This window comes from Ptychodera flava, chromosome 3, assembly GCF_041260155.1.
Source record: "Ptychodera flava strain L36383 chromosome 3, AS_Pfla_20210202, whole genome shotgun sequence".
Classification (NCBI taxonomy): Eukaryota; Metazoa; Hemichordata; class Enteropneusta; family Ptychoderidae; genus Ptychodera; species Ptychodera flava.
This window is the reverse complement of record NC_091930.1, coordinates 15917825-15931092: the sequence shown is the minus strand read 5'-3', so window position 1 is coordinate 15931092 and position 13268 is coordinate 15917825. Positions and strand designations below refer to the sequence as shown.

Sequence of the window (13268 nt, the reverse complement as noted above, 5' to 3'; positions counted from 1 at the left end):
CTACAGGTATGACTATAGTGATAGTATGGCACAGCTCAATAAGGCAGTATCCCGGATTTTGAAAAGACTGGACAGTTTAGCTGATCTGGATCATCAAGAAGAGGATGGAGATAGTGGTCCGGCGCCCTCTACCGACAGTGCGTCGAGTTATGGTACTGCAGTCGAAGTAGCTCGATAAAATTTATAGTACTCTAATTTCGTTGAGCGATTAATATTTAAGTCAGATTATCGTCGAAATGAGAGAAATTTTCATCCATTGTGTTGCGCTTTTAAGGTTAAATTTGCTAACTTGAATACTAAGTCGCTATGAACCAATCTGTTCCAGACATCACTGGCAGGTTTGGAAAACTATTTTTGGAGACTCGACTTGAAACCATATCACTTTAAGTAATGGAGTAGTGACCGCGGATACAAAGGCGAGCTCGAGGTTACCTGTTACTTTTTGAAATAAATGAAGCCGAAATCGCTGTCTATCATTTCATATGTAAATGGTTAAACAGGCTGTGAAAACGTTTCAGATCTACTCCTTGAATATTTGAAAGATTCCGAAGCAATAAACACAATATTTCCTGATAATGTTAACTTTGCTTCATAATTTTCCAACCGTTGACTACTCATGGTTGTATCTAGATCGACGTCGCCATATAATTTAAAGGAATGAATTGTCATTTCAGTTATTTGTGTAGATTACGAATTAGATTGCGAAAGTAGGATAGACTTTGTGAATTCTTATTAAACTCATTATTACACCACCGTAACAGATCTTATAACTGTGTCATTAAACAATGACGCCTTGTTTTGGTTGTTTGTTTATTGTTTGCTTGACCTCCTGTTTCAATTTGTTTACACACATTCAATTGGTCACAGTGCAAGCCATGTACTTTAAGAAACATTCAGAACTACTCGCAAACAGCTTTTCTTTCATCGGCATATCTCTAACTTGACTAATAAAGTCTCCACATACCAGTTGTCCATGTAACTCTTGTTTAAGTAATTGATGTAGTTTCACTCGTTTATTGGCCGAACAAGAGCATAATTATTTCCATTGGACGTAAGACTTCTAAATGGTCACCCTGAAGACAACTCAATTCTAGAAACATTACGCAACAATTATTAAAATGTCAATAAACCATAATGTTCGTCTTACTCTCCAAATAAGCTTACATTGTGATATTTTTTCTACACATTATGACATACTAAGTATGTAGAAGATCAAATACGCTCTAATTGCTCTGTGAATTAAACAAGTCAATACAATAACATTTAAATTCCATTAATGAACCCGAAAGGTACTCTTCCTGCCAGTAAACTTGGGACTTTAAGTGCGTTCTAATCGCCAAACGATGGCCATAGATCAGGCTATGAATGGTTACCATTTCACTGAGAGTTTGTTAAATTGATTAAAAAAGTTGAGAGGGCATTCAATTGTGAGCAAGTACAAGGTTATTGTAGCGCTTGGAATATCACGCGTCATGATTGAAAGAAAACATTATACTCGGGAAAATTGAAGTAAAAAAGCTTAAAATTTCACCTTGAAGGCGATCGGTTTACTGTTTTAATACGTATTTACAGAATCGATTTTACTAGGCTCCTACTTTGGGTGTTTTTCGCAGTTAAGTTTTGGTTAACTGGTCAAAGAGCTCGTACATCGGTGATACAGTGGAGGTGGATGTTTCATTGTCCGATATACTGGTAGTTTCCGTGTCGCTTGACATAGGGGGCAAGGTCACTTTGTGTAATGCCACCGCACGATGGCGACTTTCAATTCTGTCTCGGTGCCCGTTGTCGTCCTCAAAGCCTACCTCCAGACCATCGGCGGGACTCTGCTGACTGCAGTCGGCCTGGTTGAAATCTTCGCCATCTGGCATCTCGGCTTCGTTTTCATCATCAAACCAAATCGATTCCTCTTTCTCTTCGTAAGCACTCGATGCAGTCGTTTGACGTAGTTCCTCTGTTATAGGTTGGCCGTCAGTTTGAATCGAAATGCTGCACATCCCAGGTTTCATACGGGAGTCGCCCGCGCCGCTCGTCGCCTCTTGATCTTGTGCGAGTCGTTTTCTCATCTGTAGAATAGACAAGGTAGACTCAGCCTGATAGTCGTCTTCGGTATCTTTTACACGCCTGTCATTGCGTTCAGAATTTCTCAAGAGCTCATCCTGAACTTTCTTGAACCACTCACTGTCATCTCTGGTTGATTCTATCAAGGCAGATTCCATCTCGGTGACGCGTTGCATTATCCCGGATGTAGTTCCCTTCACAGCGCCCAGGGTCTTATCACTGCGTTGAATCTGGGAGAGAATTTCATACCTGTAGCATAAAAACAGATAGCATTAATGACACTTCCATGGTAAAAAAACGATGTAGGCCTACACGAATGACACGATGGTAATTTTCAAAAATGTGTCCTATCGGCGCGGGAATCACTAGTTTGAACGTCAAGCATCTATTACTCGTACATACATGGGCACCTGGATGGTGGTTGTGATTTTGACGACGACGATGATAATGGTGATGATGATGATGATAATGATGATGATGATGATGGTGACTACGACGACGGTGGTGGTGATGAAGTAATTATGATAGGGAAATTAAGGCATATAGGTTTGCAGTTGATAGAATGTAAATGCTAAATCAGGTAAAAAATATCCTCTGAAGGGTACTCACTTCAGTCCGGACATATCTTGCTTCAACTTCAGAATGTCAGCTTGTGTCACGACCTTGTCCCCCTCATGACCCCCTGACCTTTTCTCAGCCCAGTATCGCAATACGAGTTGTTGCACCACATCCTGGGTAAATTGAAAGCCAAGATTGAAGTGCACTGAGTATATTGTGCTATTATTAATTTTATTTTCGCAATGGGGAAAATTAATTTTCCATTGAAAAAAAGGGAGACGTTGAAGTTGTAATTCTTGTACAAGCTCAAACAGGGGTCCATAAAGGCACAAAATGATAGCAGAGTATTGTAAAAAATCAGTTTTAGCACCTGCAAGGCGCATTGTACGCAATTTTCAAGAATCATTCACTACACCGGGAAGTCTGTAAAACCATGGATCCGTAATTTTAGTGTGCCACTATCCAGTAGGTCAGTCTGTTTTTTTAGAGTACGTTTTCCCTACAACACGATTCAAGTACACATCACAGACAATCAATCAATAGATTAATCGACACAATCTGAACTCACCTCGTAGTCTTGTTGCAACTTTTCAATTTTGTCCCATTGTTTCTGGAACCAAATAAAATACTACATTACTACGACCTAGCCAGCAAGGAAAACGGCGTAACAAAAGTTTGTACTTTAGCACGCAAATAGCTTATATTAATTTGCGACCTTGTTCTCGGTTGGAAAAAAAATTGTGAAATTGTTTCGTATTTTTTTTATTTCCGCATATATATAGTACTTAGTATTCCAAGAGGCTAGCTTTTGCATTTTTCATTAGCTCATAATTTCTTGTGTGTAAATTGTAAGGCTCTTTTTGGGCACTTTCAGGGAAAGGATATTTAATCATGACATCATTTACATCTAATCATAACCTGCAGTTAGAAACACCAACCTTGATTTTCTTCCTTTGCAACCGTGGACATAAGAAGTACTTCAACCAATTCAACGCATAATAGATGCTTTTCACGCTGGGTATGATATTAAACGGCGGCGGAATAGTTCCACCGCTGTCGAGATAACTCAGCCAGAGCTTAGCGCGGGAATACTTCCATTCCGTGTCACGGTTTTCCTACAGTAAAGACATTAAGGGGACAGAGATTACAGACTCGAAACAACTGTGTGAAATCTAGAATTCGCTTGTCGTTTAATGAAACCCACCGACCACATTCCATTTTAATCTGTCCAAAATGGCGGTTATTTTTTCCACAATTTATACTGCATTCGTCCTACAAAATGTCCGCAATGTTAAGATTATTTACTTAAATTCTTGTCATCGACATGCAGACGCTAAATTATGGGAGGACTGCCAGGCTTAGAGCAGTAAACACAAAGTCCGAGGCGAGTTATTTTATTCAACGTTATTGTTCCATTATTGTTCGGTGTCAAATATCCTCAATTAAGATACAGTCATTCCCTGTCGATATCAAGAATAAAAACCAGGGGACACCGTGCAAAAACTGATACTTCAGAAACAATTACATTATTATTTACCGACACTTGCAATTGAAAATGTCCGACGGTCCGCCATTTCCTTGTTGATTGTATGGGGGGGGGGGACACAATTGTCAATTTTCACAAAAAATACGCCGGATAAAAACTGTATTTACTCCATAAGCTGCTTTAAAACTGATACAAAGGCTTGGTGCACTTTTTTCTGCAAGCTTTCCAAGTTCCTTGAAATAGAAAAAAATCACTGACCTCAATCCTACTGTATGTGTTACTCATCATAGCGATCAGGGCGTTCAACAGGATGAGAACACCAATCACGTGATATGCCGCGTAGGAAAATTCCCCCACGCCCTCTGTGAACACGTGATTCGCCTCCACTCCAATTACGTTCAAGTTGATGAAGCCGAAGAGATTCCAAAATAATATCTTCACAGTTGTGCCAAAACTGCCCAGGAATATGAAATGAGGACACTCAGAATGACGTAAGATATTGGTTTATAGCTACCCCTGCTTATGTTATCGTTTCAACGACGTTGGTTCACGGAAAGTGAATTTAATTAAAGACAATGTCAAACTATTCCTAGTAAGAGTCTAGAGGACTGGGCGGGCTGCATGATGAAGGTGTACACGATAACTAGAGATGCCGAACGAAAGATACCTCGTAACAGGTCCTGGAGTGTTATATCAGTGAATGACCAAAACTGTATGAGTAAAATTACTCGATCTAATTGTCAAACGGTTCTCACCTTCTACCAAAATTCAATCATTCCCACAAAATGTAAAACTGTATACTGGAACAAATAAACATATCCGTGTGTTTCTGATAAACTGGCCTACCCCATTCAAAACCCTTCGTACCGCATTTTATAAAATCATGAATTACTTTACCAAATAGAAAATAAAAAGTAAGTAAAACATCCCAACAAACCTACCCTGTTTCCTAAGGGGCACGTTGACGGAAAAATACAATGCTTTATGCCTTATGCCTTATGCATAAGCAAGTTATTCTCCGTAAAATATAGCCTTCTGTCATTCTAATCATACACAAACTTTAAACTTCGCGAACACCCTGCAATCACTATCGACCAAGTATATAGAGTTAGGAGGAGTAAGAATTAATTTTAGAGTTAGTTAGGAGGAGTTAGTTTTTTTTGTAGACAATCGGCCATGACTTACCTGGTGAAACCTTCATAACAGCCAGGTTCGCTGTCGTCGGCAGACCGACACTCCAGCACTGAGAGTGCCGAGTAAAACTTATAGAGCTGCGTCAAGCCGACAGCGAATGCGATCAAGACGAAACAGAATATGGCCAGGAACTTTAGTATGTCGTTTACCATTCCCCACAAAGAAATCTGCAGCGGGCCAACTTGCTTGCTGACTATAACGATGTTGATCAGACGCAGAAAGCTGATGATGTTAGCCAGTGCAAAGATACCTTCCGATACGAGTTCCGGGTCGAATGCATCCCATAATAGTCTCGACTCGATGACGTAATTACCCTGCGTGAATTCTTCCAAAAAGTCCTGAATTCCGTTTTCTGTCTCGTGGTTGCCGACATTCGCACTGGCCAAGCAGCTGAAGTTGTTCACCAGAGTGTTGATGAAGAGGTCGAGCTGTGATCGGTGTATATCTACCGTGTGAGAGGTAATGTTCTGCACTGCGATGTCGATATAACTTTGTAGATCTGAGACGACGTTCGTGGTCATGTATATTTCCAATTCGTCACCTGTTTGTCGTTTTGAACGTTGAAGTTCACCCGTCTCGCTCAGGTGGCTGTAAGTCGTGCGCCACTGCGGAGCAAAATAAAAAAAATGTTTTTTGTACTACAATCCAGCCTGAGTGACTCGTTCTATGTCGCGAAATGAACATTTGTCAATAATATTTGTGAATGATGATGATGATGATGATGATGATGATGATGATGATGATGGTTTGATGATGATGATAATGACGATGATGATGACGATGATGATGATGATGACAACTGAAACCACTAGCATAATATTATAGGCGATGCTTTTCTCAAAGAAGATAAATGTAAATTCGTGATACCACACTAACACATGTCGGGTACGCTCTTCCAAAATTTTGCTATCGTCAAATAGATACAAATTTTGTATGTATCACTTTCTACTGAGTATGCTCACGATTTGGACTGACTTTGCGATAAAGATTCGTCAAGGAAAATTGGCGAGACTGGTGTATGTAAAGCTCACTATACTGGTCGTGAAATACTGGCCAGTGATGTTCTATGAGTGTCGTGTTCACCGTACGTGGTGTCAGCGCATCGTACATTCTACTTATACACTCAGAATCCCGTTTCCTTTCTTTCAGTGAAGTAACACTTCCAAAATAACGTTCATTGACCCGATTCTTCTGTTGTTATTTGTGTCCAAACCTAACTCACTCTTGGGTATTTTTCACTTTCTACTACAAAATTGACCCGTCGAAAATCTGCCCTCGGCTTTACGCCACCAGGAATGTTTCTCTTCGAACCAAGTCTTTTATAAACCAGAATAAAAGATTTCAATGTGTTGTCTCTTGCATTTCCTAGCACTGTCATAAGATATGCACTTGCATATGATTACGTCATGCACATGCTCGCTCAACGATTGTAATGATTGGTTCTTACCGTAATCCAAGAAATCAATATCAGTGCATACGACATCCAATAAAGAGACAGCTGTATGAAATCCATGATATTCCAACTGTCCACTGTGAAGTCCGCGGCGCCATGCGACCAAATTTCCTTGATCTCCCGCCAAGTCATGCCTGCAGTGTGAAAATTGACAAAGGAATATGAAGACATACACTATTTTCAGGCACCCGATCAATCCCCGATGATCATGACGTCATGCGTGCTGGTTAAGTTGTAGTTTGTTGGACGGCAATGGCTAACTTGGTGTATGATCATTGTACAACTAAGTTTTGTTAAGACACGCTAGGTCAGGCATTGCAACGCATAGACACTTTACCTTACATGCTGAATATATTCTCTAATAGCCGATTTCTGTGATGCCACACAGTCAAATAGGGTTCAAACAGATCAAACAAGAATACTGCACATTAAGTGAAAGAGTCGATTTTTTATGTTGTGCGAGCCATCTAAGTCGCCATAACACTATGAGAGAAAGAGAGAGAGAGAGAGAGAGAGAGAGAGAGAGAGAGAGAGAGAGAGAGAGAGAGAGAGAGAGAGAGAGAGAGAGAGAGAGAGAGAGACAGACAGACAGACAGACAGACAGACAGACAGACAGACAGACAGAGAGTTGGAGGGAGGGAGAGAGAAGGAGAGAGGGTTAGGAGACAGGCAGACATTTAATTGAGAGATACAAATAGAAAGAGTTGGACAGATGGCAGATCAAAGGACGAACAGACAGGCGGGCAAAGAGACGGGTAGACGAAAACAAAAACACCGGCTGGTTGCAAACTACAGTAGAATAAACACTGTACCTACGATCCAGGTAAACATAATCATTTCAATGACAGTCGGTGGATGACCCCGTCTGCTGTCACTGATGATGGTGTTCTGCAGTGACTCGGTGGAATCCACTGATCTGCCGGTGGCAATCCAGTCTTCAATGCGCATGAGCGAGAGGAATATCAACAGACCAAACGCCAGCGCGGATGCCGTGTGGATGAGGAACTTGATGTAGCTGTGAACCATCGAAATGTCGTATAATCTAATTAATAAGCTTCAGAACGGCTGTGGTGAATGCAGGATTAATTAGCATGATTCTGACTATTAGCTCTTTCTTAATTAAAGTCTGTATCATTTGATTCATCCAATCATTTTATATCAGAATATATTTTTTTATCATAAAAGCTGTATTTGATGAATTCCATTATATTGTGATTCTCCCGATCGCAAGACAGTTAACCATTACACACTTACGGTACTCTAAGGAAGTTGACAATTCTCTTGCTTGGAATCAAGATGTAGGCCAGTGAGAGAATCGGAAATGACAGCATGACGAGCAGACTGATTACAATTCGAGAGAGACTGCTCCTCTGTCTCCAGTCATCAAGTCCACGGTACCAACGCTGTGTCAGGAACTGTTGGCAGTGCGCATGGGCCACAAACTGTGGTACAAGAAATACATGTTACAGAAATTGGCATAACTAGAGAAATGTCGCTTATTTTGACGAGAATGCGTGTGATGTCTGCTGATACAGCCTTTCGAAGCAGAAAGTCACAAGCAATATAGATATTGAAATATCGAGGTACAATTTGCTCTTAGGGAAAGATATTCGAGACCTCAAACTTCTACAATACAAATGTTTTCTTTCACAATTTATGAGTGTTCATTTTGAGTAACCTTATGTTTTCACCGTATTATCTTGTGAAAATCAAAAATATATATTTTGTCCTAAGAGCTAAGATATGGATAGCGGCCATTTTAAATTTCAAGAGTCAGTAAATATCGGGTGACTTTTTTCTCCGGTGGTAAATTTTAAACGAACACCCCTGATTTTCATTCTTGGTTTTGAAGCGGAATGATTTGAAGTTTCCCTTAGGAAAGTTTTGGCAAATTTTTTCAGTCTTTCAGTTTCAAGCCACACACTACCTTAACAACTCTCGCCATCAATAACATGTTTTAATGTCAATGGTATTAATTGTTTAGACTACGATACGGCTGATTTTTGTAAAACGCAATACTTATACTAGCCGTTAGACATTGTGTATCTTTGAAACTGCTAAAAAATATATCAGTTCCTGGCAGGTTGCAAAACAAAACATTTTCGCCAAAAATAAAAATTTTGTCAACAGCTTGGTCACTGATTGCTGTTGTATCGCTTGTGCCTTATTTTAATGGCTTAGATATCAATCCCTAACTCTCTTACACTCTAATTCCTTTGCGACACTTTGGTGTAAACCAACTTCTGAATAACCTTTCAAAAGCAACATAAAGACACGTTAGAGAGATGTAGTCTCACCTTCTTTTGTCGGTATTTGACGGCCATGTAAGCTTTGTGCGGCGTGTCCGCGTCGATCTTTTCAGCGTCTTTCCACTGCTCTGGATTGTACGTCAAAACCGTGTTGGTTTCCGTGCTATTCCGCGTCTGCGCCAGTAAATCGGCAGCAAAGCTCTGGCACTGGTCTTCCAAATTACCATATTCATCGTTGAACTCCGTGTCACGCTGACCAATCGACCGCAGCTTGTCACTCAACTCGAAAGCTCTATCAATCGGGTCAACGCTGGTCAGAGTGATGTAGGCCTCGCTGCACAAAGCTTTGTAAACTTGTAGCGTACCCAACGAATGTTGCAACGTGTGTTTAGCTGTAATGTCAACGTAATTTTCAGATTCCGGGTCGTCTATGCTTGCTCCGTAACTCAGTAAGATCTGAAAAACGACCATTGTAATTGTTATTGTGATTTTATACGTGTATTTATCAAGGTATTCTTAGACCCCGCAAAATTGCTTCTGGTTCTTGTAATTTAGCAAATGTGTTGCGAGGACGCGATTTCCTTTTTAAATTTTATTTCTTTTTTATTAATTCCTAACAATGCTGTTTGGACACTATTGATGCAACAGTCATTGTCTTTTATCATTGACTGCATAATACTTCCGTTTTCTTTTTAGCATTTTGGACATGCAAACAGGGATATCGAGGATACCTGTACTGATGAGTATGTACGTACCCCTCCCCCGAAAAAAGACGTGACGCGCGCGATGACCAGAAACAATTTTTTTGGTCTTATCTAGCTCTCTGTCTGCCAGTTTGTCTGTCTCTTTCTTTGTTTGCGTATTTGTTCGTCTGTCAGCAGATTTGCCTCTCCATACATTTGCATTTCTGTCCATCAACCCTTTTCCAATTATCTATTTATCGATCTCGTGGACCCATCTACCGACATAGCTGACTACCTACCTATCTATCGATCTACTGATCTATCCATCTACCTATCTATCTATCTATCGAGCCATCCATTCATCTATCCACCTATCTACCTATCTGTCTATACACCTATCTATTCTATCAACCTATACCTATGCCTGTCTACTTATCTACCTACTATCTCTCTATCTGTCTGTACATCTGCCTGTCTGTCTAACTATCTATATTCATCTACCTAATTTATTTCTCTCCTTTATTATTCATGATATCTTTCAGTTGATTTCACTGTCAGTTTTGATTACTGAACATGTAATTATCATGACGTCATGCATGTATTGGACCTAAAGGCAGTGACATGTCCTAATCGTCATTATCCATTCTCATCATACCTTTATAATGTCGTAGTTATTGTGATGTGCTGCTAGCATTATCGGGGTAATGACTGGGTGGAAATCCTCGTTGTCTGACCGAGCGTTGATGACGTCGATGCCATGTTTCTGCAAAGTGAAAGGAGAAGCTTTTTAGGTTTCGTCACTTATCGGTTGCGCTATGAATTTTCATGATATTAGTATCCATCTATTAATGCCATGTGCTGCGACGCGTGATCAGTGTAATGTCAGGGTACACATGGAACTTTTGACGTTCTTACGACACTAGCAAATTCAACTTGCGTAGGGAATGTATTGCTGTGTTGTATATGCTAATGAGCAACCGTCACGTTCAATGACACATATTCCGCAATGCACAAATTACTGATATTTGTGTTAGTATTTTACGTCACAGATGAATAGAGCCTGTGATGTCAGAATTCAACGACAAGTTTAATATTAATCTACACTCGAATAATTCAAGGAATAATATAAACATTCATGCACATTCAACTTACCAGTAAACGTTTGGAATGTTCGCACAGAATCTCCACGGCTTTGTGAAATTGTAAATCTACTGCACGGAGCAGCGCATCGCTAACTTGAACTTTATACAGCAACAATATCTTCAAAATTTCTAAAAGGGTAAAAATGCACATTGTTGGATTATCCTATTGATTCGCTCAGGTGAACTTTAAACAATATTGCGTTATATAAAATAGTCTATGTATCATCGAGAGTCAAATCAATGAATGTACAGAAGCAATATTATAGGTTTTACTATCTTCTAACGAGAATATATATTAGGTCTATCTCGGAAACATAATCTTGTGAGTTATTTGATGGTAGGAAGCGATCACTAAATTTTTGAGAAGTGCAAAAATCCGTTCGCACTAAAAATTATATAACTTTACATATTATGCGTACGAAATACAAATAAATAGATAAAACTCAGCAAGAATACGTGGTGCGGCAACTTAAAAGGTTTGGAACCAGGGCTTCTGTAATGAGCCTGAATTGACGTAATGACACGGTATGGTGAGTGATTAAAATACCTAAGCCTTGTACACATCCGAGACCCCATCAATACCTAGCAGACTGGGGTTACCTCTCTCTCTCTCTCTCTCTCTCTCTCTCTCTCTCTCTCTCTCTCTCTCTCTCATATTACCAATATGTCCGTGGGCTAGAGCGATCTGCATGGCGTTCCGTCCACTGCTGTCTTTTACGTTCACATTAATGAGATGTTGGTGTTTCATTGCGTACTCCACGGCAGGGACGTCTCCCTTCTCAACGGCCGCCAGATATAGCTGTTCTAGACTTTCTGATTCCATATCAGAATCCATGGCTCCTGACAAAAACAATTGTGAGTGTATTGTTTACAAAGAATGGTTGGCCATTACATTTGCGGCGTAGAAGGTTTGTCCGGAGAGAGGAATTGCAGTCACGGTGTAAAAATTGAATAGTCGATAATTTAAGTAAATATACTACTTTATAAAATCAATCCAGTATTGCTTCGAGTCTAGAACTGCATAATATGACGTTCATAAATAGTCTTAAAGCGCTTGAGAAAACAGGGCCATCACTTTGAGGAATGCAACCCTACATTTTCAGTTTTAGTAGGAGATTTTGGGCGTCAGCTTCGATAATATGAACTACAGCGGAATCAGTGAACTTTTGTACTGTGATTCCTGCAGGTATAACAGCGTTATGTTGATCTGTGTTGCTGTTTCTCTGTCGTTGGGTACATTTTACCCACAAACAGAACATTCGGATATACATAAACAAGTGCCAATAAGAATTTGACATACAATGCTGTAGTCGATGTTAACCTCGTAGTCTAAATACCGACATGCGCAGTTGCAACAAGTGGCTCTTGCTGATAATGCTGAACGCACACATGGACATGTTTGTGCTTTCCAAGCGATGTTGACCCACCAAGCATTGGAAGGTTTTTAAGTGAAAGTCAATATTGCCTGCTCGGTGGTAAAATGACGACATGTGGAATGCAACATTCGGCGTTTTGCTTTTATGCAAGGATAACAGGCCTGAAAGTGAGTCTTTTACGGCAAAAATAACTTTCTGAAACGGCATAGCGGTCAAGCAGGCATAACAATATGCACAACATGCGACAGTATATTATATTTCTACGTTCTCAACTTGTCCCGCGTAATATCATATCTCGAAGCACTTGTACAATATTCAAAATACTGCTTGATATGTAATTCAGTATGTCTTGTAAAAGTCGTCTCCCGATTCGAATTATACCAATAAGTTCATTTAAAGATTCTTGTCGGCACTACCAATACATTTCTGTTTCAATCACATGAAATCCTGATTTTCAGTATAATTTTGTCCGGGCGTGTCGTCTTTAAGTACCATAATTTTCCACGGTGGAAAACGATAGCAAACCTGTAGCTACTCATCAAGCACGATCTAGATACAACTGAACTTACCTTCCTCTGAGGGTGATGTACAAAATATCAGAATTTATGACAGAGACCGTTGCACGGTTACACCGTGAAATTGTGATTGCTGACGGCTTACCCACCTTTCACTTCACTGTTTGTAATGTGTTTGCTCGCCGTAGGAACTCCAGTAAATTAAACATAATATTGTTTGCTTTACGCCAGCTGTTCTGTTTACACGAGCAGACATTTGAAAGTTAAACACCGGCATAGTAGGTATTTAATGTACGGAGAGCATTACACAATATTGAAAAGTGATAAGAGTTGAGAGTCTTCAAAACTCTTTACAGGAATTATATCACCTCAAGCGGCGCGTGGTCTTCAGATATACGGTACGCACGACCGTCCAGTGGTAAACAAGGCTTGGGCTTCATGCCCCGTATGGCAAGCATACACACACTTTCTACCATTACTCGTGCGGGCATCCGCACGGCATGCATGTATATATGTATGTATAAAAAGCTGGTTGTTATAGTTACATCTTTGGT

General features: G+C 40.1%; 2 protein-coding genes across 2 annotated transcripts in view; one reads left to right on the top strand and one right to left on the bottom strand.

The window, feature by feature from the left end:
- LOC139129624 (short transient receptor potential channel 5-like) overlaps positions 1 to 979 on the top strand; it is a 30638-nt gene extending 29659 nt beyond the window's left edge. The window contains exon 14 of the mRNA XM_070695286.1: positions 7 to 979. Within this exon, the coding sequence (XP_070551387.1) occupies positions 7 to 178 (172 nt within the window). The 3' untranslated portion in view covers positions 179 to 979. The remainder of the gene's footprint in view (positions 1 to 6) is intronic.
- Position 980: 1 nt separating this feature from the next.
- On the bottom strand, positions 981 to 12891 carry LOC139129623 (short transient receptor potential channel 4-like). The gene is made up of 14 exons (XM_070695285.1): positions 12769 to 12891; positions 11484 to 11663; positions 10834 to 10952; positions 10337 to 10444; positions 9047 to 9454; positions 8004 to 8191; positions 7562 to 7764; positions 6744 to 6883; positions 5288 to 5901; positions 4361 to 4556; positions 3555 to 3731; positions 3185 to 3226; positions 2668 to 2789; positions 981 to 2307 (listed from the first exon to the last, which is right to left on the bottom strand). The coding sequence occupies exons 2-14, from the start codon at positions 11656 to 11658 to the stop codon at positions 1614 to 1616; spliced, it is 3186 nt and encodes a 1061-aa protein (XP_070551386.1). The 5' UTR covers positions 11659 to 11663; positions 12769 to 12891; the 3' UTR covers positions 981 to 1613.
- Positions 12892 to 13268: the final 377 nt, after the last annotated feature.

Coding starts and splice junctions, on each gene's coding strand:
- LOC139129623 (XM_070695285.1), bottom strand. CDS start 11,658: ATGGATTCTGATATGGAATCAGAAAGTCTAGAACAGCTATATCTGGCG. Junction 6,884..7,561: donor TATGTTTACCTGGATCGTAG/GTACAGTGTTTA, acceptor TTCACACTGCAG/GCATGACTTGGCGGGAGATC. Junction 5,902..6,743: donor TATTGATTTCTTGGATTACG/GTAAGAACCAAT, acceptor TTTGCTCCGCAG/TGGCGCACGACTTACAGCCA.